This window comes from Dromaius novaehollandiae, chromosome 19 (genome assembly GCF_036370855.1).
Source record: "Dromaius novaehollandiae isolate bDroNov1 chromosome 19, bDroNov1.hap1, whole genome shotgun sequence".
NCBI lineage: Eukaryota > Metazoa > Chordata > Aves > Casuariiformes > Dromaiidae > Dromaius > Dromaius novaehollandiae.
In genome coordinates, this window is record NC_088116.1 from 4,921,024 (window position 1) to 4,941,983 (window position 20,960).

Below are 20,960 nucleotides of genomic sequence, written 5' to 3' on the forward strand. Positions count from 1 at the left end.
AGGCTGTAGTTGTCAGGCTAGAAGCTCCAAACTTCTAGCTCCTGAGGTTTGACGCTACATAAAGAAATTACTGGATGAAATTATCTGGTGTATGCTTTGCAAAAGGTCAAACTACAGGATAAGAAGTCTTTCTAGTCTTGCCATCTATTAAAAATAATATATTTGCCTAATTTAATAGTGAACTAAACATACTACTTAAAACACCCTATGGTATTGTACTCAAAGGAAATAAAATGCCCATTTATTAATGCGTAAGTATAGACTACGAGTGCACCAGATCCTCAGCTGGCGCTCCTGGAATTTTGCTGAGCAGAGCATCTGATTCAGCATTATGATTAACTCCTTCACCATTTGCAATGCAGGGCTCATAAGGGAACTATATGGCTCAGCAAAGGGTCTTCCTCATTCAGTCTCAAAGCTTCTCACTGATTCCTTTTGCTAAACACTCCTTCTCCCTCTTCTCCCATTCCTGGCTTCAGTTCCTTTCAGTCTTACCACGCTCTGATGTGTATACTTTGGGAGCCTTCTGCTGTTTCCTGAGCTTTGATGTCTCCCTCATCAGCCTCCTTGACTCACATTTCTTGTGAAGACATTAATTCCCTCTTACCAGCAGCATTCTATGACTCTTGTAATGATTGATTGAGGTATCATATTCCATCTCAGGAGGGATCTGGTTTAAAGGTGTAAGCTCATTAGGAAATGTGAATGACTATCAAAGTAAGACAGTAATAAACTAGAAGGAAATTATTCGTTTTTCTTGGGCCTGCATCCATGCACCCACACATGAATGTGTAGGCTGTGTGTGCTGTGCTGGAGAGTGATTTTTGCCCACTAAGAGCTCTCTCCACCACTGCAAATGAAAAAGTATCAGTAGATAAGCTAGAGATCCTAAAGATATATCCAAGGCTTGTCTGCCTCCATGTTTTATTTTGATCATTTTGTTGATATGCAAGCCAAGGCTGTATTTCATCTTTTACAGAGACAACATGCAACATGTAAAAGACAGCATTCACTCTGTGCAAGTGCCACCAAACTCCTCAAACAAGCTTGAGATCCCAGTCTGTTACCTATATGTATGTATACTATTGGACAGCTTTTAAGCACAAGATGTCTCTAATGAAAGCATCAGACTAAGTTACAGAAAGCTACTCATCTCTCTTAGCCCTTCTAAACATATTTCCTACCAGGAAAGTGAGCCTAGCATGAAATTTTCATCTTACGCAGGAACTTAATGGATCTTTCCAAGTCACTCAGTCAAATTTAATGCGGTAATTACTTCTCATTTCACAAATGGAAATGACAGAGCAAGGAAATGGAGGCCCCTGTGTACACCCAGAAGCAGAAACGAACATTAAATACAAGCTGGTTTTTGCTGTGGTGAGTGAGACGGTACATTGAATACAACTCCAGAAAAAGTTAGGAAGCGAAAGGAAACACTGTACATCCAGAGGAAAAAAAAGAAAGTGCATGTCAGACCATTCCAAACAATGACTTTATTTTCTGTGGAACATCACCATGGCAGCCCCCACAGCAGCGTCAACATCCTTCCCATAAATCACAGGGAAGGGAAAAATTCTTTCTGCTTCCTGCCTCAGCACTTCATTCCTGGCAAGGGCACTCCCGGTTCCCAGAATCCTCCTCACTCCCGTCTCCGTCAGGCGCTCAGAGGGCAGCATGGAATGGAGATTTTCAATGATCCCACGGCACAGAGCTCTAGTTACATAACCCAGGGAGAGGTCAGAGACAGAGATATTGGTCACTGAAGCCAGCTGCTCAGGCATGTGCCTCTCTCCAAATACGGTTGGGTGGATTGAGAGTTTGCTGTTGTTTTGGGCCAAGGCTGCTTTGATTATCTTAGTATAGATAGTAGTCTCCTGAACCTCAAGGCCTGCAAAAGGGAAATACCATGTTACTAATTTGAAGGGGTCTAGTATATCTTGCACATCAGACTTAAAACGGACACTGATCCACTCAGCACTGATCCCGCTCAGCAAAATATTGTATATCTGTTTTACCCTGTGCCAAAGATAACTGCTTTTCCAGGACTCTGAACCCCCCTCCCATCATCCAACATACTGTGATACTAGAATTTTTTTTCTGATTATAGAAATTGCCATTTCTGACAGTACAGCCATCCTTCTTCGCCTCCACTGTGCAAAGTTACACAAAACAACATCACTAAAGGCACTAATGGCAGACTTCACATGCAATCTAGTTACTCAAGCTAAGTGCAGAGTTTTCTTCAAGAGCTTGCTGAAAGACTAACAGATATAAGAATTCACTGCTTCACTGCAACACCCAGGAGAAGAATACAAAAAAGCCTGTAAAGACCACATTTAAAGCACTTAGGAAATATTACCTAATGGATTTTACGACTCAGGCTCATGTATTTAGAGTTCTGAAAATCTGCAGCAAAAGGCAATTGATATAATCAGAGAACTCTTTTGAACTGTAATCATGAAAAATTAGCAGCTGTCTTCAAATTTGCTGACCTTTCCTTTCGAAACATACTCTCTCATATTCTTGAAACAAAAGAAAAGCCAAAACCTGGAGATGATGTGAACGTAGGGTCCAGGCATGACTGTCCCAGCACGTTCATTAGCTTCAAAAGGAAATTCAAGATCTAGGTAGCATGGCCCAAGAGTTACACTTGTTCCTTATATAGCATGACAAAACAGCTCTAGGCTTGTTCTTGTTAAAGAATATTGAACTGAAACCATCTAGAGTTAATCACTTAGCATCAGGCTGTAAATGTGTATTAGAGATGAACCCTTCTACTTACGCAAGCATGAGCTGATGTAAACATGAGTTAACGCTACTTATATAAAACTTGCTTAGCATTAGTAGCTAAATTTGCTGAAACTTTAGGCCACACTCAGATAATACGTTGAACTTTTTACCTACTTAAGTAAATGTGGGCCCCAGAGCCAGTTCAAGCTGGAAAGGTAAGGAAGTTACAAACAGTCTGCATTCCTGTGTCTTACACTCCGAAAGGGAGGATGTTAAGACTTTGAAATAAGGCCTGTGCAAGGCGTCAGGACCTTGAGAAACAAAGCCTGCTCTCACTGATGGGGCAGTGTTAGTTATTGTGGTCTGGAATTATCTGTTCCTCATCAGAGACAACGACGGGACCCAGTAAGACCCCAGACCTCAATATTACTATTGGTCTGAATCATCTCATGATGGGTGAGGAACTTAGGTTGTAAGGGAATAATTACCCAGGGATTTCTTTGTTCGGGGTCCCTCTTCAGAGGCACCCAGCTTGAGCTGTAATTACTGCATGTGCATCATTAAAATTTATATAATCTTGCTCTGATTTGGCTCTGAACTTCTCAGCGGGAACCTAGGGTCGGACACTGTTACAGTGGCCAGCAAGCCTTATTTTCCATAACAGTTCTTTTGCCTCAGCTACCCTGGTACCTTGCTGCTCAACCCTAATTTTAAGCTTTAACTATTCTTGAAATAACTTACCCAGCTCTGCTGTCCACTGGGCCACCATGTCCACAAACGTTGCTAGAACATTGCCTCCGTTGAGTGATGCTGCCACTGCCAAGTAGTTATCATTGAAGTAGGGAAAATAAGTAACAGCTGAGAAAGGATCTGGTTTCTCTGGAGGCTGGAATCCTGGGGGCATAGAGATGGTCAGCTGAGCAGAGGTGCTGATGTTGAGAACTAGAACACAAAAGAAAAAAATTCAGTGTTTTACCAGACAACCCTGAAGGAGGACAATGAAAAAAAAAAACCCAAATAAAATATCAAGATTAATCAATCACACAGATACAAATAAAAATGATGGTCTCAGCTGCAGCCTATCAGCTACATGATCATACCTGCATCAGTCCTCTCGGTCAGACAAGAATAAACAGAGCACTGGAGATCTCCCAGGGCAATTCCGACTTCTGCTCCCTTGGGTATTCCATGCCATGCATAGATTGTCCTGCCTGCAATACTGCCAGGGTCTCCCACCTCTGGAAGCAAGTGAACAGGAAAGCCGGACTTTTTCAAGCTGCAATCAGAACAATTTAATTGCAGAAAAGCAGTACAGGAACATGCAACATGACTACAGGGACCTCTTTGAAGTCATAGGTGAAATAGGCATTTGTGGCTGCTGGATTTATGGATGCTTTCACCTATTTAGAAAGTTTTGCCTTGGACCAGAGCAGCATTCCAGTTCCACTGGCTGGGTGGACTAGAATAGTCTAGAAGAATAAATACTTTTACTTTATATACAGTCTAATTACCTGAGATTATACAGCAGTACCTACATAGCCAGTTTAAGCTAATGCTGTCATGCACACAGGCAGTTCAGAGTTAGTTAAGGGACAATAACAAAAACAGCCTAAAAAAAAAATTTGAGCTTTCAAGTGCCAAAGAACTTGGAGCTGTTATGCAGTTAGTGGTTCAAAACCAATTCACAAATATTTAAGTTAAACACACTTCTTACACAAACAAATTGCAAGATACACTATGTTGCTAAAGCTACAACGCCAGACTAGTGAAAGATCAGTGAGCCAGATGCAAGCTTCTGTCATTCTTTCAAGGCATTAGAAATTAGTTTACCTTCATGAGCAGAAGATCTTTTCATCTTGGAGTCCTGGCCTAACCTAAGCCCTGAATGGTCCTACTCGAAAGAGCAAATCATTAAAAAAACCAAAACCAAACAAACCTGATTTCCCATAATTTCCCAGAAGACTCCCTCTAGCCTAATAACTTCTAGGTAATATGACAAGTAAATCTTAGTGTTACAAAGAGGCTCAGCTGAAAGAACTAAAAGCCCCCTTTTACCATCACACAGGTAATGTGCAGGCTGCAGCAGTCACCTGTCCATCCCATCCCATCATCATACCACAGAAAAGGAGAGGAACACTTTTGTATACAAGGCCTCACTGACGAGCCTCTCAGCTCTGCTGTTTTAGCTGTTTCTAAAAATACAGTGCCAGATTTTATATCATTTAAGTATTATGTCCCTTCCAAACCAGAGCAAACCCTCAACACTCCTGTACGGGCCACACTGCAACTGATTAAGAGTGACTTTCAACCACTTTCTATCTGTAGCACTTTCATACTTAGGGCCTGAAGAGATGTTCATGTTGCCCGATACAAGCAATGTGTAGAACCTATTGAATGACTTTAGCACTTACATGTCGATATTCCAACTTTTGCTTCTGGAATTAAAATATCCCCAGCTGGCAGCATTCTGGACAGACATCAGTGGCTTCCTCAGGTCACACAACATGGCAACCACATAGTCATGGATAGTGCCAGCCGCATCATAAGACTTCAGAAAATCTGGACTTTTGAACAAAACATTATTGAACAAAACCAATGAGGAGTGTTTCAAGGCACGAGGTAGCAAGCATACTTCCAGTGCTACAAGGAATTTCAGACAAGTGTGATCTCATCTCCTATCAAACAGTGAACCAGCAGCCTCAGTGGTCAACCTGTACTTTTGGGTCTTTTAATGGAATTTGTTTTCCAAGATGTTACCACAGCAGCAATACTTAAATCCTGATGGAAGATGGAGAGAAACGGGCTTTGAGGAAATGAGTTGTCCAGGTTCAAAAACACACCATTGCAAAACTTATCAGGAAGTTACTAACTGTTGGCACAACAGTGTCATTTTGTTGATTCTGGAGCATTTGAGAAAAACAGGAAAATTCCTGCAGTTGCTTTAGGATCCACAAATTATATGAAAGGAAATGTACCAAATGGTGAAACAAAGCAGGAACAAAACAGCTTGGACTCATGATCAATACAACACTGAGGCAACATGTGGCCACATTCCACACATTTGTTGAACACACTTTGGAAGAAATCAAGTTTTTCCCAACTTTTATAGCACCTAGACTCATTGCTGAGGAAAACATCGGCTCTTTGAGAAGCATAACATCCTGGAGATGAAATTGTCTGAAATCACTGAAGAGAAAGTCCTGCTTATGTCAAGTCATAAGTGAAAAATTACATCCTCTGCAAGCATGCCACAACAAAGCAGACCATCAATTCTACCTCATAAGGAGCTCAGTGTCAAAGGAAGGAAGGAACTGGAATTAATTTAGGGACTGTTTCTTTTAGCATCTGGCAGCAAGCAGCCAAAGCAATTCTGTTACTGTCTTGGGCACGTTTATACTTTTGACAGACAATCTGCGAAAGGCAAAATTGTAGTGTTCAAACTGTATTACCAGACCTCCTTTGAGCAGGAGGTTGGACAACAATTGTTCTGATTCCTTAAGGCTTCTGTTACTACATGGGCAGAGGATTTTCTTTTTATTCAGAGATCTGTTGTATTTTTATGAGGTCAAGGTCTCTCGTGTGTTCGGTTGCATAGAGTTTATTGAATACTGGTATTTTAAATATTCTTTGACTATTTAATTAATATTACGATTACAGAGAAATGCGGCAACTAAGCCTGTAGTGGCATTAACCTGCTACAGCAATACTGTTGCATTAGTTCAAGATGAGAAACTGCCAATGACACAGCCTGATACAAAACCCATTCTGAAAAAAATGTACCTCTTCTTTAAATACCAGTAGACTGTGGCACATCCAAATCCTGTAGCCAAGCTGGTATGTGACTGTGGCTGAGGAAGAGAAGAGAGGAAGCCAGGGCTGCAGCGGCCGTCTTGCCAAGTAATCAGATTACTGACCTCCTCGGGCTCAAAGGTTGGGCCAGTTCCACTCTCTGTCCATTTGCAACCTAAAACACACAGTATCTGAGAAGTCCAGTGATTCCCCATAGCATAGTCTTCCCAGCATTCTTCATTTCTGGATACTCGGATAATTTGTGCAATAAATTGAAAAAAGAATAGAAAAAGAGCCAGTAGAGATTGCAATCAAATGAATTAGTCATACTTTTCAGTCCTAGATAATGTCATAATGCCACAATCTTTTGCTACAACAGAGAATGCTGTCCAAAACCTCCTGTCTCTACTAGCACTCCTAGTGTCTAAAGGAACAAGGAGCTTGCGCCTTGAGATACTAATGATACAACTTAAATTATAGGTAACCCACCAAAAATTTGCAATTTTGCTAAGGGAGGTAACAACCTGCTATGACATCTCTTGCATACAAACTTTAATTGGGATCTGTCACATCATGACCTAGAGATGGTTGTATTAGTAGTGAACTGCATACAATGGATAGCACACAGTTATTTCCACCTTTTTCCACCTTTTGAGCCAAAGCAAAAGGAAACCTAGCTCTAGATTTATCAAGCAAGCGACTGCGAAGTTTTAGAGAGTACTTTCCCCTCATCTACAACAAAGCTTCACTGAAGGTAAAACAGGGTTGAATTCAATTTTCTCTTCAGTTTTATCAGTCTAGCATGTTCCGTCTGAGCAGAGGACACTACACCTTTGAAGTCGCCTTCACATTCTTCTATGCAAAGACCTCAGCTAAATTATGGCAACTCTTCAGGGCTGCAAGGAGCCTTCTCAGCAATGTCTGCTATTATTCCAGTGCAGGGCGCTACCTCCTGCCCTGACGTGCTCACTGCAAGCAGTCCTGCAAGGCAGCTCACGGTCCCGCCGGAGCAGGAAACTAAACATGGCTTGGGCTCCAGCACGTGATGTTTGCTAGCACACTCCATGGCCTCTGACAGCTACTGCTCCCCCAAGCAATGCCTGGCCACACTGCAGGGACAGGGCAGAGGGCTGACTCTGTGACCAAGGCTGCCTTTTTTTCGACTGGGGGGGTGGGGGTAGACTTCTGTCATACAGATGCAAGCTGTGCTGTGCCACTTGACCTCTCTTGAGGTCAAAGAAGAGGCCCCAGGCTGTTTTACTTACTAGTACAAACATAGCCAAAAGAGTCTTTCCTGGACTGGATACAGGGATTTGAAGTCGCACTCACACAATAAAAGCAGCCGTGAAAGCTGGGTAGTATTATATGAAACATGCAAAGCAAACATATACCTTTTCCTGTCCCCTTGGTTCTCCATTCTACCAAGTCTGTTTAAACTGAATTTCCAATTGGTTGGTTTTTCTAGTTTTAAATGGATTCTAAGAAATACTGTTAACCATAAATCTAACCCTAAAGGATGCTATTAAAAATGCAATTTGTGTCCCAAAGCGCATGGATTCACTTAGTCTACTCAAAGCAAATGAGAGCAAACAAACTCTTTCCCTTTATTGAATGCAAGAATTGAAACAAAAGTGACATGTGGCTTTAGGAAATAAAATATTAAGCAATATCACAAAAGAATCTATGTCTGTGATGAACCCATGAGACTTTGTTATATAGCCCTTGGGACAGCTGGAAAGCAAACAACAGCTCCTTCAGCCCATCAGCCTTTAGAAATATTTCTTCATAATAATTTTAGCAGTTAAGGTAAAATTATAGCCAGTAATGAATAGCATACTGTCTCTTAAGGCAGTTAAGAACCTAACAACCTTTGACAGGCAGTGACCAGCACTTTTGGGAAATCTGTTCTGTGGTTTACAATAAATCTTTGCTTAATACTTTCTTTCTATTATTATTTTAATACTTGTATAATTGCTCAGATGTTCACATCATATGGTAAAGAGAATAAGACAAGGAACCAGATTCTGAAATCTGAACCAAACGCCCTAGACTTCAGTACATTCATATCAGCTTAACCAAGAAGAGAACCTGTCCCTGGCTCTCACAGCTGGCAATCCACCTGAATTCTTCAAACATCCTCACTGTCACAAAGATTATTTTAGTATGTGCATGATCAAGCCCCATATGACTAACTCACTGTGGCCGATTTCATTTATGAGGTTTTGGCCTTTCATTCTACAAGCAGCTGTGTACCCAGGATCATGACCATAATCCTTTTCTTTTCCTTCTCATAGAAGCATAAGCAGTAAGATCAATGCAACATGAGAGTCTATGACTTGCCAGAAAAAAAAAAAAGTTTTGAGTTTTTTGAAAAAAACATGGACAGAAATCATCCTTTACTAGACTTCAATTTTTCTCCTACTCTGCTTTCAAACAGCATTTCAAATTAGCACAGCAATATTCAATGTTGGCTAGCTAATGCTACGCACATTCTCATAAAGATCTAGCGTAGCTTATTTTTCAAGGCATACACAGAACTGCTAAAACTGTTACTGCAAAATCACAGAAAGATATTAAGATATTGGGCAACAACTAGTTAAGGGTTTCATAAGGTGAATAACATTCAAAAAAAAAAAGTAAATCACACGATCTGGAAGTTCTTTCGGTTGGCAGCAGATAGTATACGATGGACAAACAATTGTCAAGCTACAAATATGCAATTCCTCCTTCATATTAATAGCTGTGTGGACTCTACAGGGATCTCATAAGACTAAATCCTTTAACTAGTTTATGTAAACAACATGGTTAACTGTAGTGAGTAGCTGACATCCTAGAAATTAAAGCAAAATCCCCACAGAACAAGATCTTCTGGATGATTTTGTCTTGCAGAAGACAAAAGTGAACATGTAGCAATTTCCTGCAAATCATTTCAATGCTAAAAATTTACTTTCTGCATCTTAATATTTGAAATAGGAATGCCAAAGAATTAATGTTACCTTGATCACTTTTCCAAAATACAATCCCATGCATTTGTCCTGAAATACCAATGTGACTGACTCTTTGAAGCTGTTGCTGGGGTAGAGCAGCAAGGCATTCATTCAGTGCTCTTATTATCTTCCGGACATCTTGCTCCATGCCCTGCAATCATAAAGCATTATACCAAGCATAGAGTCATTCGGATTCACTCACTGTATTTATTAAATAAACCTACTCTAGCCAGAAGTGAATAATATAATTCACTTAGCTTAACGTACATTAGAATAACATTCACTCCTAAATTGACAGGAATAATGCAAAAACTCAAACCACAAAATCCAAAAACCAATACTAGTAAGCTGAGACTGATATAACAGCACCTTACACTGAAGACCAAATAATTCTTGAAATAATTTCTCTGATTCTAAGTTATCGTACTCAAAATATACCTTTCTAAAAATCTGTCCCCTTCTCATTTTCATATTAATACTCTTCCTCCTCACCATATGCCTTTATTAATTCAATTTTTTATCGCTCTTCTTTTTCCTTACAAACAGGATTACCTCGTGAAGAGGTTCTGACTTGCATGCACTCTCACTTACACCTTCCTAAAGCCCCTCCAGTGTTCACTTACCTTTGATTTTGAAGAAGCTGATACTTCATTTCTGGATATTCTGTTCTTAGATCTACCCAGTGCTGATCTACTTGGTAAACTGACCAACTCATACCACAATGGAAGCTTATTAAAACTTCTACACTTTTGAAGATTCAGATTACTATGTGACAGAAGATTATAACCAAAAATGTTTAAATATAGTCTACACATCCATGTGAACTGTTCTGTGTATATATATATGTATATATAGGTGTATATATATACACTTTTGGCTGCATAAACATAACTGTAGGGAGGAGGTTTAATACCTCTGCTCAGGCAAAAGGCCTTGGACACACTACAACACTAAGCTGGAGGAATGTCTATATATATATTTTATGATTTTATTTGATCTGTGCTTTATTAGCTTGACCAACACAATGGATCTAAAGTTCTGTAACAGGACTTGGGTATTCTTGGGTGTTTCAACCAGTAATTTCCAGTTATTATTCCATCTCACACTAAAGTGCAAAATACCCTTCCAGCAGGCAAGTGGTTGCCAACAGCATCAAATAGAAAGTGATAGTTCATGGGAGAATAGTTTCAGACTGTCTTATGTCAGCTCTGAGCCTACAGTGGAAGCAGCAGCAGACTTTTCCCACAGAAAGTCTACGGAATTAGTTCTCCTCTCTGTGGTACCACTTCAGGAACATTCCCAGAAGCCATCTCCATTTTGAAACAAGGGAAAGAGTTCCTGAAGATTTACTACTCACCTAACAAACTCATCAGTTCTTGTACCATTTCAGTTTGACCTGACCATTTCAGTGACTTTTCAACACCTCAATCTTTCTTAAAATAGGAGACTTTACTTGGCTTCCTTGAACAGTAAACAGATAGCATTTTAATTCTAATTTCAGACATCCAGAAACATGCAGCAACCATCTCCCTCGTTCTAGGCACAAAGCAATCCAGGAAGGACACTCAAGTCGGCACAGTGTAGCAGCACAACCCGGCAGCTACAAGGCAAGGCTGCTGCCGGGGATGACCAGCAATGCCCCCCACCATGCCTTACCTGCGGTCCCGCGCCCGGGCTACCCGCTTGCGCCTGCGTCTCCCTGGAGCAGCTCTCGGCCACCACTTGCCCCCGCTCTCCCCCTACCACCAGGGCAGCCTTAACGGACGTGGTGCCCAGGTCAATGCCCAGCACGCAGGTGGCACCCAGCCCGCCGGCCGCCTCACTGCCCGCCATGGCCACCACAGCGGGGGCAGCTTTCACCTTCCCTGCCCAGGAGACAGCCAAGGTGCCCCTGCTCCTCGCTGCCACCTGCCCCAGGTGCCAAGGGGACACGCAGCACCTGCCCCAGCAGCTCGCAGGGACTGGGAGGACTGGGCAGACTGGGCGAGTAGCCCGGACTCTGCCCTGTGGACTCTGGCCTCAGGGCAGAGGAAGCCTCCCCTCAGCAGCGCCTTAACACTTCCCCTCCATCTTGAGCGTGGCGAACCGCCGTTCCCCTCCCCGGGGACCTGCGCGGCTTTAAGCGACAGCGCAGCACAAAGGCAAAGCCGCAGCCGGCCCCCTCCCGCCGCCGCGCTCCCGCCTCACGGCCTCGCCGCCGCCGCCCGCTCCGCCACACCCAAGATGGCAGCCGCGGGCGGCCACACCGGCGCTACGCCGGCCAAGGGGCGTTAGGCGGGGAGCTGATAGGCGGCCGCCCCACGTGAGAAGCAGAAAAGGGAAGAGCCGGAGGCGCGCGAGACGGAGCCGCGGCGTTAGGAGGAGGTAGGCGCCCTTTCCCGGGCTCTCGCCCTCGGTGCCAGCTCCCTCCTCCCCTTTTAAGCGCAGGACAGGGCTGCTGCACCGTGCCTCCTGCGGGCAGGGCGGCGGGGACTACAAGTCCCAGCATGCACCGCGCCGCGGCCGCCTCAGGCGGCGACGGCTGGCGGAGGCGCGGTGGCTGCTGAGACTTGTAGTCCCGCGCGGGAAGGGAGTTGCTGAGGTGAGGGGAGGTCCCCGGGGAGCAGGGGCGGCGGGCGTGAGGGGGCGGCAGCTCTGTGGGGAAGCCGTGAGGGGAACATGTCCCCGGTGGCCTGGGCAGAGAAAGGGGCCGAAAGGCCGGTGCCCTGTGGGGGCCGGCGGTGGGGGAGGTGGCCGAGGGTCCCTCGGCGGGGCAGGGCCGAGGGCAGGGAGCCGTTTGGCGGGCGCTGCCCCTGAGGGGATGGGGTGGTGCTGCCCCCCATAACGCGCGGAGCCAGAGCCAAGCTCCCCTCCCTTCTTCTGCAGCGCCGCCACGATGGGGACGAGACGCCTGCTCCCGCCGCTGCTGCTGTGCCTCTCGCCCCTGCTGCTGGGGCCTGGCGGTGAGTGTTTGCCCAGGGCAGGGCCGGCTCCTGGCTGGTGGAGGTGGAGGAGCCGTGCTGGGGCCTGCTCCGCGGGGTGGGTCCCTCAGGGCGCCTCTCCGGGGGGAGCTGCCCCAGGTGCCCCTCGGCCCTTCCTTCGTGCCTTTCCTCTGCCTTCGTGCGCTCCCGCAAGGACAGCGTGGCGTTGAGGCGCCGGTGGGCAAGATGGAGCGCTAGGGGAGCATACGGGTTTGCCCCAGCAGATGTGGGTTAAATACCGTGCATGGAACAGTTGGGATGAACTGGGGAGCTCTCCTGCACTTAAATAACTTAAGAACACTATGTTCTATAAGGCAACAAGAAAGGTGCGCATCACTGCTTCTGGTGCAGATAATACCTAATAACTTCCTGCAATAGTGGCTCTTGCATTTTATTCTTAACTAAACAAAGTTTCTCAATTGTTTCTAAATATATCAACTCTCAGAAGGTACAAGGAGGTGCTCCCACTGTTACATGAAGCTCCTAACACACCAGAGGGACTCACCATTGCTCTAAGGCTAACTGCTAGGGTCTGCTGCTTCTCTGTGTGCAGCCCATGTATTTTTCCAGACTATGATTTCAGTTCTAGCTGTCTTGAACTTCATAGTTCAGAAGACAAAATGGGGTGCCGATTACTCAAGCAGTGTTAGAAAATAAGTGTCCAGGACAATCCATTTATCTCTCTTCATGTATCTGATCTTATTTTTATATAGCTCTTTATTCTTCCTCCTGTCACTTTTGTCCTTTAAACATACAAACCCCAAATTGCTGACACATGATAACTTACTGTTTTTATATCAGTTATATTGGCATTTATAATCTGGGCCTCTCTCAAAACATGATTTGGTACAACCTAGCTGCATTGTTGCAGAGTGTACCCCTTAATAACATTTCAGAGCCACATAGCAAGGTGCTTGAGGATCCTGAAGCGTTAGGATAATAAATACATGCTCTCCTGAACATATGGATATCTGGTTTGAATTTGTGGCTCAAGCAGCAGTTTTAAACTGAAGTTTGAGCATTTTGACTCCCAAATTACTAGGATCACAGCAAGAAACAATTAGCATGAGTTTAAAATACCATATAACTTCTGCTGACGTGAACTTTTGTTCCACTTCAGATATTTAAGTTGCTTCTTTGACTTGTTCAAATGACAGTTATTTAGTTCCTCTTTTAAGCTGTTTAGTTTGCCTTGAAATAAGCTGTAGTCCCTTTGTTTGTTGCATGTGTATTATTTTTATTAGACTGGCAGTGCAGACAGCATCTGATGAAATCTTCCTATCACAAAATAAAACAGCTAGTTCCTCAGAAGGAGTGTCTGTCATTCATAGTGATTGAGTGTGTGGGGGGATGTTTTGTTTTCCCCAGATGGAGCCATTGTATTGTCTGTCCCTGAAGTGGTTTCATTAGAAAATGGAAGTTCAACAAACATCACTATATCTCTGAGGTAAAACCACGATTGCAACTTCACTTTTTCTTTGGAACAGGGGAGGAGCTAGAGGGTAGGTGTGCAGAGTGAATCTCACTTGTGTGTGACTGGCCACGTCTAGACCATTACATCACTTTAAAACCAGTTTGGACCAAAGTGGTGCAGAAGCCTCACACACAGCTTTGTGTGGAGTGTGCCTCCAACAATATCCCATGTCATTTGTATGGAAGCTCTAGCAGGAAAAGATATTCTGTACTGTCTACTGTTATTTAACTGTCTAACTAAGTTATTTAACTGTCTGCTGTAAGTGAACTTAAGTTTCCTCCACCTCCAAAAACCAAAGCTAAAGAAAAACTTGTATTTCCTAGAAGGATCACTAGAAACTTTACCAAGCAAACAAAACTTGCTGTTTCTAGCAAATAAAAACAACTACACCGGGGCCGATGCACCTTAGTCCCATTGTTTAATGTAGTGCGTTGTTTGTCTGTGTTCTTGCTTTGTCAGCCTTTTCCCAGGAAAGCAGTATTAAATATTCAACAACTTTGAGATCTCAAAGGAGTGGTGGTGGTGGGGAGAAGGGAAAAGTCAGATGACAATGTAGTAACTGTGGTTAGGAAGGAAAATGGCTAAACATCACTGCAGCAGTCTAGAACTCTTATTTTTGCAAAGAAAGATACAGTACTGTAATCTAGTTCATGAACAAGCACAAACATTAGAATCTTATGATACTCTAAGCACAGCAGTGCAATTAAACCTTCTGGACAAGTGCCCAGTGGAGTTCTGGGGAGAAAGTTGTGCAGATCTTTATTTCAGTCAATTGATTCTTAGCTTGTAGCATTTCCATTGCTTCTGCCTTTCTTCTCCCCCACCCCCAAATCCTGTCGTGGTGCTTATTAATCCCTTGCTGGTATGCCTTTGCTCTGCCACTTATGTGGCAGAGGGAAGTAAAATGAAGAGAAGAGGGAGGTATAAATGTGGCCTTATAACTGTCCAGTGTCCACCACTAGTTCTAACTAAGTATTCAGAAGAAGGAATAGCACACTGCTAAAATACTGTGATGTTGGTTTTCCTTTGAGTACTAGGCAGGTACTGCTGTGTATGGACTGTCCATTAAGTTTGCCAAAGCTGTGAGGAATTGGCAGATATTCTCCAACAGGCCTGAGGAAAGTCTTTGAGAATTTAGGCACCAGTCTAATTTGGCTTTTCTGTCTTTGCAGCGCTCCATTAAATGAGACACTGTTGATAACTCTTAATATTACATACTCATCAAAACACAGAACCATTGTTGAACTACCTAATGAAGTAAGTCACATAAGAGACTTCTGACCTTATGCAAAAGCCTGCTGTTGGTATGGTGCAACTCTCCTCTTTCTTTCCTCCATTTTGCCTTGCAGATAAAATTGCCTGCAGGTCTCACTGAGGCAGACTTTCAAGTAAAAGCAGATGATGTTGGGCAAGTTACAGTGTATCTTCATACCAGTAATTCCAACTTAACTGGGTGAGAAACTGGTTTTTAGCTCTGCTTACTGTCTTACTGCTCCCTATGCATAAGGTGATTATTCCCTCTTTTTATAGTCAAATAGTTAATGAGACAGGGGTGGTATATAGTCAAGAATATGTAGTGACCCTCCAGCGGTCCTCAAGGTATTCAGATAAATACAGTGTATGGAAGTAGAATGGTACTCTAGGTATTTTAGATTTCATTACCAGATGACTGTGAGTTCTCATGGCTCCTTAGTCTGGTTTAATAACCCCTCCCAAGAGTCTCAAAACTACACATTAGCCTTCCTGATCCATGAAGCATTTGGCTGTAAAAATCCAGTGGGATACTGCTGTTACTTTGTAGAATTTGCTCTGGAGTGGTAATAGTCTGATTTTTAGGTTAGAGGGGCCTCCATTCACACATGCTACTGTCCTCTGTAATAGGAAAACAGTCTAGCAACATGAAGAAAACTGGATTGTATTTGCCTGTTGCCCAGATGGCACTGCACAATGCCAAACTCCCGTCTTACTTCCTCATTTCACTTCTGCTTTAAAAACTTGCAACAGATGCAGAGGTAACCACATTCATGAAATGTTCAACAGCACAGGCATGATCATGAGGCTTTGCTGGCAGAGCATGAAAAGTGAAACTCTGCTCTTGCATAACAGACCTCATGCTAAGAGAATGGAAACAATAGGCACAAGATGACGCTTTGGAAGACTTGTATGATAGTAGAATGGAAAGGAAAGGGTCAGACAAAAAGAAGAGGGTGAAGATTGAGGCTAGGTGTGGTAGAAGTCTTAAACATAACAAGGACACTAAAGGAAAGGGGAAAAAAATCAACTGAAACCAACTCAGAATCTTTACTGTTTTGTCTCAAACTCCTTGACTGTTTTCTCTATAAGCAGAACAAGGGAAAATGTCCTGAAAAAAGTGTGAATAGACAAATTGACTAACTGTATACATTAACCTTCAGACCTAGGATCCAATTTCAAGTGATTCACAGCATCATAGTGAAATATGCTGATGAGGTGATTGGCTGGATCTATTTCCTTGCCTGGTCTATCTCCTTCTATCCTCAACTCTTTGAGAACTGGCGACGGAAAAGGTAAAGAGATTTAAGATGTGTTTGCAAGTTACTCGAGCACTTCTGAAAATCGTCGTCTTAGTTTCAGTTACGTTCATCTTGGCTCTTATGAGTAATGCATAGAAAGACTGAGGAACAAAACAGGGCAAAGACAGAGCCTGAATAAATGTAGCCCCAGTGAACTTTCATGCAGGCAGGTCAGAGGAAACTAAGTGCATCCTACAGACACCTAGTCCTAAAATTTAGCATCCAATACTAATCTATAACAGAGGAGACTTCCCCATTCCCTTTGGTGCCATGCTTTACAGCATCTTACCCAGCCACTTGTGATGCCCACCTTCAAAGATTACTTACGTTGTCAGCTACTTATCAGACAGCTCTTTGTAGTGTTATCATCAGACCAGCTCCCTCTAAACTAAGTGACTGGCATAAGTAAAAAGATGAACATCTATGAAAGCTAAAGCATTGATTTTGGCAAAGAGGCACTTCTCCTTCCGCAGATTTAGGTTGGAGTAGTTTTATCAGATTAGCTGAGCTCATGCAGGGGTGAAGTTAAATAACAGGGATGCAAACTTGGTAGTGAGAATTGTTCTGAGTACCACTGTGTGGTATATAAAGGATATTTCACCTTGCTTCCTGATGAACTCAGCATCATGTTGCAGCAATGCCTGCAGCTTTGGCTTACATGAAAAATTGCCTATATTTTGGCACATCCTAATGACAGGCCCTCCCTGGAACTGGCTGTAATGCTCTGATGCATGTTTTCCAAACAACTATTTTTTTCCTCTCTAGTGTTGTTGGATTAAGCTTTGACTTTATTGCATTAAACCTAACTGGCTTCATAGCATACAGTGTGTTTAATGTTGGACTCTTCTGGATTCCCTTAATTAAGGTAAACATGATTATCTTTAGTATTTGTGGGGGAAGGAGGTTATTTACAGAGCAAGCCATGGTATTTGACTGTTTTTGGCTCCTCTTACATTTAGGAGGAATTCTTACTCAGTTATCCCAATGGAGTAAACCCTGTGGCTGTCAACGATGTTTTCTTCAGTCTCCACGCAGTAGCTCTAACTCTTCTCACCATAATTCAGTGCTGTATCTATGAGGTAGGTCTCAATGGTGGACTGACCTGTCAGCTCTGGCAGAGCTCCCTCTGTCAGACACCTCACAACACCCCGTAGTCGGGTCCACCCTTTCTGGTCTCCAAAGTCATCTTCATTGCCCCTTCCTCAGCCTCTCTAGAAGGAAGACTTCACAGTCCAACTGCCCTATCTTTCCTGAGCTAGTGGTCATTCCAGTAAGTCTAGCTACTTCAGCCTCATGGATGTTCTGAGCTTATCAGTAGACTCTTTAGGGATTCAAAATAACTAAGGCAAACAGCCAGGTTCATAAAGTTCCCAAACAGATCTCTAGCCAGTACACAGATTACAGCTCTACACAGTATAAATGCTGATATGTGTGTTGCTGTTTCCTCACCATTTGGAGCATTCCTTAGGTCAGGACTGGTCCTCAGATTGCCTGCAGCTTATGAGGTTTCTTTTTCAACCCATTCCCTCCCAAAACAGCTGCAGAGAGTCTTCTATAATTCCCATCCCATTCTATCATTAAAGTCAGGTGGTTATTTATTAAGTTCCCATTGTAAAAGCCTCTGATCTGAACAGCCAGTTTGCTCTAGATGGTAACTATTGCTAATCGATAACTATTTCTGTCTTGGAGTGCTTCCTTCAGTGATGCTAAACCTAAAACTAATGGTTCATTTGTCACTGCTGTTAGGTGTGATGATTTTTCTAGTTAAAGAATCTGAAGGCAACCATGAACTCTTTTCCATAATGGTATTAGCATCCTCTTGTATATGTAGGAACCCTTGGTATCATCAAGCTAAACTCAAGATTGTTACAGCTGTGGCACTGAATAACGGGCATTATAAATCTTCAAGAATATTGCAACAATATTGTTTCCACTCGCTCATGGACAAGCGTGTTCTAAATAAATGCTGTTGGCTGTCACTAATCAGCTCTGCAAAGCAATCAGCTCTTGGTTGCTCTAGCACTCCATTTAGTTTTAAAATTCCTTTGTGGCCTGAGTCTAATTGGTGCAACAATGGGTTTGTTCTGTAACCTTGCATAGTGCTGAGCATATTGTGTATCTTATAATGGTGTGTGGACAGTTCTAAGTACATCTGCATTTCTGTTTCAGAGAGCAGGTCAGAAAGTATCCAAAGTTGTTGTTGGACTATTGGCACTTGCATGGATTTTTACATTTACAACACTGTTTCTTGCTGCAGCTGAGGAAATGACGTGGCTACAATTCTTATTTTGCTTCTCTTACATTAAGTTAGCAGTCACACTGATAAAATATTTTCCACAGGTAAATTTGAACTTTTCTGTTTTTATACTGTATTACTGTCACCTTAAGTGTGAAGTACATGTTCTTGAAAGTCTAACTAGACTAAGCCAGTAACAATGATCATTCATTTTCTAGTGACAAAATAGTATGAAGATACCACATAGTTATCCAGAAGAGTTCTGAAATACTAATCTCAGGAATGCTCACTCTTTTTTTAATTGGGATTGTCCAGGGCACTAGGTGGTAGATCAACTTCTAACATGAACAGAGAAGTCTCCACTGTGAGCTTCCTTGCCAGGAAGGAACAGCTGAATCTCACTTGCAGACTAGAACAAGACTTTTACTAACTACTGTGATACCGCGCTAGGTAGCCAGGATTAAGGCCTCGCAGGACTACTAGGCGCTGACAGGTGCGACTAGGTGCAAACAGGCAATGAGGTACTGACCAGCTTCTTGTAACACACCAGGCGTACATGAACTTCCGTCGGAAGAGCACTGAGGGATGGAGTATTGGAAATGTATTACTAGACTTTACTGGTGGAAGCTTCAGCCTCCTGCAGATGTTCCTGCAGTCATACAACAATGGTAAGGCTGGAAATGGGAGGCTGGGGGCCTTTCTAAGTGGTAGTGTTGGGGGGAAATCCTGCTGCAAAGCAGACATAACCCTGTACGTTAACTTGGGAGGAGGATGTTTGTGTGACAGTGTGGGTAGCTGTTTCTACATTAAGAATAAAGAAGTGTTTGTATTTCCTCAAGTTAAAAAATGACAGCTATTCTGAACAAACTGCAAAACAGTTATTAGTTAGCTTTATGTAAGTAAGTTATAAACTGCAATCAGTCTTAAGGTGTATCTAAACAGTCCAGTTAAACATCAACTGTTCTACTATGTATGGCATGACCATTCAAAACAAGACTAACTTGTTAGTCTGATTAACTTGTCTTAATTCTCTAATCTTGTGTTTGACAGATCAGTGGAAGCTAATCTTTGGAGATCCAACCAAGTTTGGCCTGGGCGTCTTCTCCATTGTTTTCGATATTGTTTTCATGATCCAGCACTACTGCCTTTATAGGAGACGGGGGTATGAACCTTGTGAATAACATCTCCTGCCAAGATAAAAACTTTATATTGGACTTACCCCCATCTTGGCTAAGGGATTTCAAGATATCTCTTAACCAGTTACCAGAAATACTGACTCTGAGCTCAACTTTGATCCTTTCTGGTACAGTGTACAAGCTCTTGCCTCACCAAATGCCGATTGCCAAATGCCTTAAAGGATACCAAGCTATCTAGCCACTTGCAGATGGAAGAGATTCTCATACCTGTGGAAGCTGCAAATCCAGCTTGGCTTGAGTTGTTGAAGCAATGTGTGGCTCTCCTCCCACTAGCAACAGGAAGGGGAAAGATCAGACTGGTGTCTTTCTGCTTGTGCTTTACTTCCAAAGAGCCAAAGTTCTGGCTTCCAAAAAATGTGAGATCATGTTTAAGCGACCACTTAAAATATTAATGTAGTGACAAAGGAAGTAGGTCCAGGGATCTAACTGCTGCTGCTGACTCCTCACAGATCAAGTCACAGTAGAACACTGCTCACATCAGGTGGTAACAGCAATAATGGTACACAAAAGGGATACTGGAGGAAAAAAATGTAAAAAATAGTGATGTTAGAATCTGAACTCAAAGAAAGGAAGGGTACTGAGAAGAAACAGTGACTGTGTTCCTATCTCACTGAAAGCCCTTTCAAATGTGCTAAGACAAGTACTCAGATAAATGTATCTGAATACTTCTAGTGCACTAACTTAAATTAATTTTGCATGGTTCTACTGACATGCCTGGAGTCCTATACTCTGGATGGTAAAGAATAAAGATTGTCAAAGGGATTATTTCAAAGTGGATCATGTTAATTAACAGCCCAATGATTAAAGTTCCTAAATGCATGTTTTTGATCCTGGGCAACATTCTAAACACTTGGGGTATGTTCCAGGTAGAGATCAAGGCCTCGAGTTTCTCGAAGGTAAGTATTATACCTCTTTGAAAGAACTGGAAGGTAAAATCTATGCATTTGTACACAAACAATACTTGAATACTCAAAGTTTCTCTCTTGCTAGGTGTCAGCCTAAGGAAAACTACAACTCTTTCCTCCCACCTGCTAGA

General features: G+C 42.8%; 2 protein-coding genes across 4 annotated transcripts; one reads left to right on the plus strand and one right to left on the minus strand.

The window, feature by feature from the left end:
* Positions 1-1,470: 1,470 nt before the first annotated feature.
* SHPK (sedoheptulokinase) lies at positions 1,471-11,709 on the minus strand. Its single transcript, XM_026101390.2, has 7 exons — positions 11,163-11,709; positions 9,516-9,657; positions 6,511-6,694; positions 5,142-5,294; positions 3,831-4,006; positions 3,472-3,672; positions 1,471-1,888 (listed from the first exon to the last, which is right to left on the minus strand). The coding sequence occupies exons 1-7, from the start codon at positions 11,337-11,339 to the stop codon at positions 1,494-1,496; spliced, it is 1,428 nt and encodes a 475-aa protein (XP_025957175.2). The 5' UTR covers positions 11,340-11,709; the 3' UTR covers positions 1,471-1,493.
* Positions 11,710-11,734: 25 nt separating this feature from the next.
* CTNS (cystinosin, lysosomal cystine transporter) lies at positions 11,735-20,686 on the plus strand. Of its 3 annotated transcripts, none has more exons than XM_026101394.2 (11): positions 11,735-11,870; positions 12,372-12,448; positions 13,835-13,913; positions 15,113-15,197; positions 15,290-15,393; positions 16,355-16,486; positions 17,258-17,357; positions 17,452-17,571; positions 18,662-18,832; positions 19,279-19,396; positions 19,779-20,686. In XM_026101394.2, exons 2-11 carry the CDS (start codon positions 12,382-12,384, stop codon positions 19,907-19,909), a joined length of 1,107 nt encoding a protein of 368 aa, XP_025957179.2. In that variant the 5' UTR covers positions 11,735-11,870; positions 12,372-12,381; the 3' UTR covers positions 19,910-20,686. The 3 variants fall into 3 exon arrangements, with proteins under 3 accessions (XP_025957179.2, XP_025957177.2, XP_064379262.1); XM_026101392.2 differs by lacking the exon at positions 11,735-11,870 and adding an exon at positions 11,917-12,087; XM_064523192.1 differs by lacking the exon at positions 11,735-11,870 and having other exon boundaries at positions 12,100-12,448.
* The last annotated feature ends 274 nt before the right edge of the window (positions 20,687-20,960 follow it).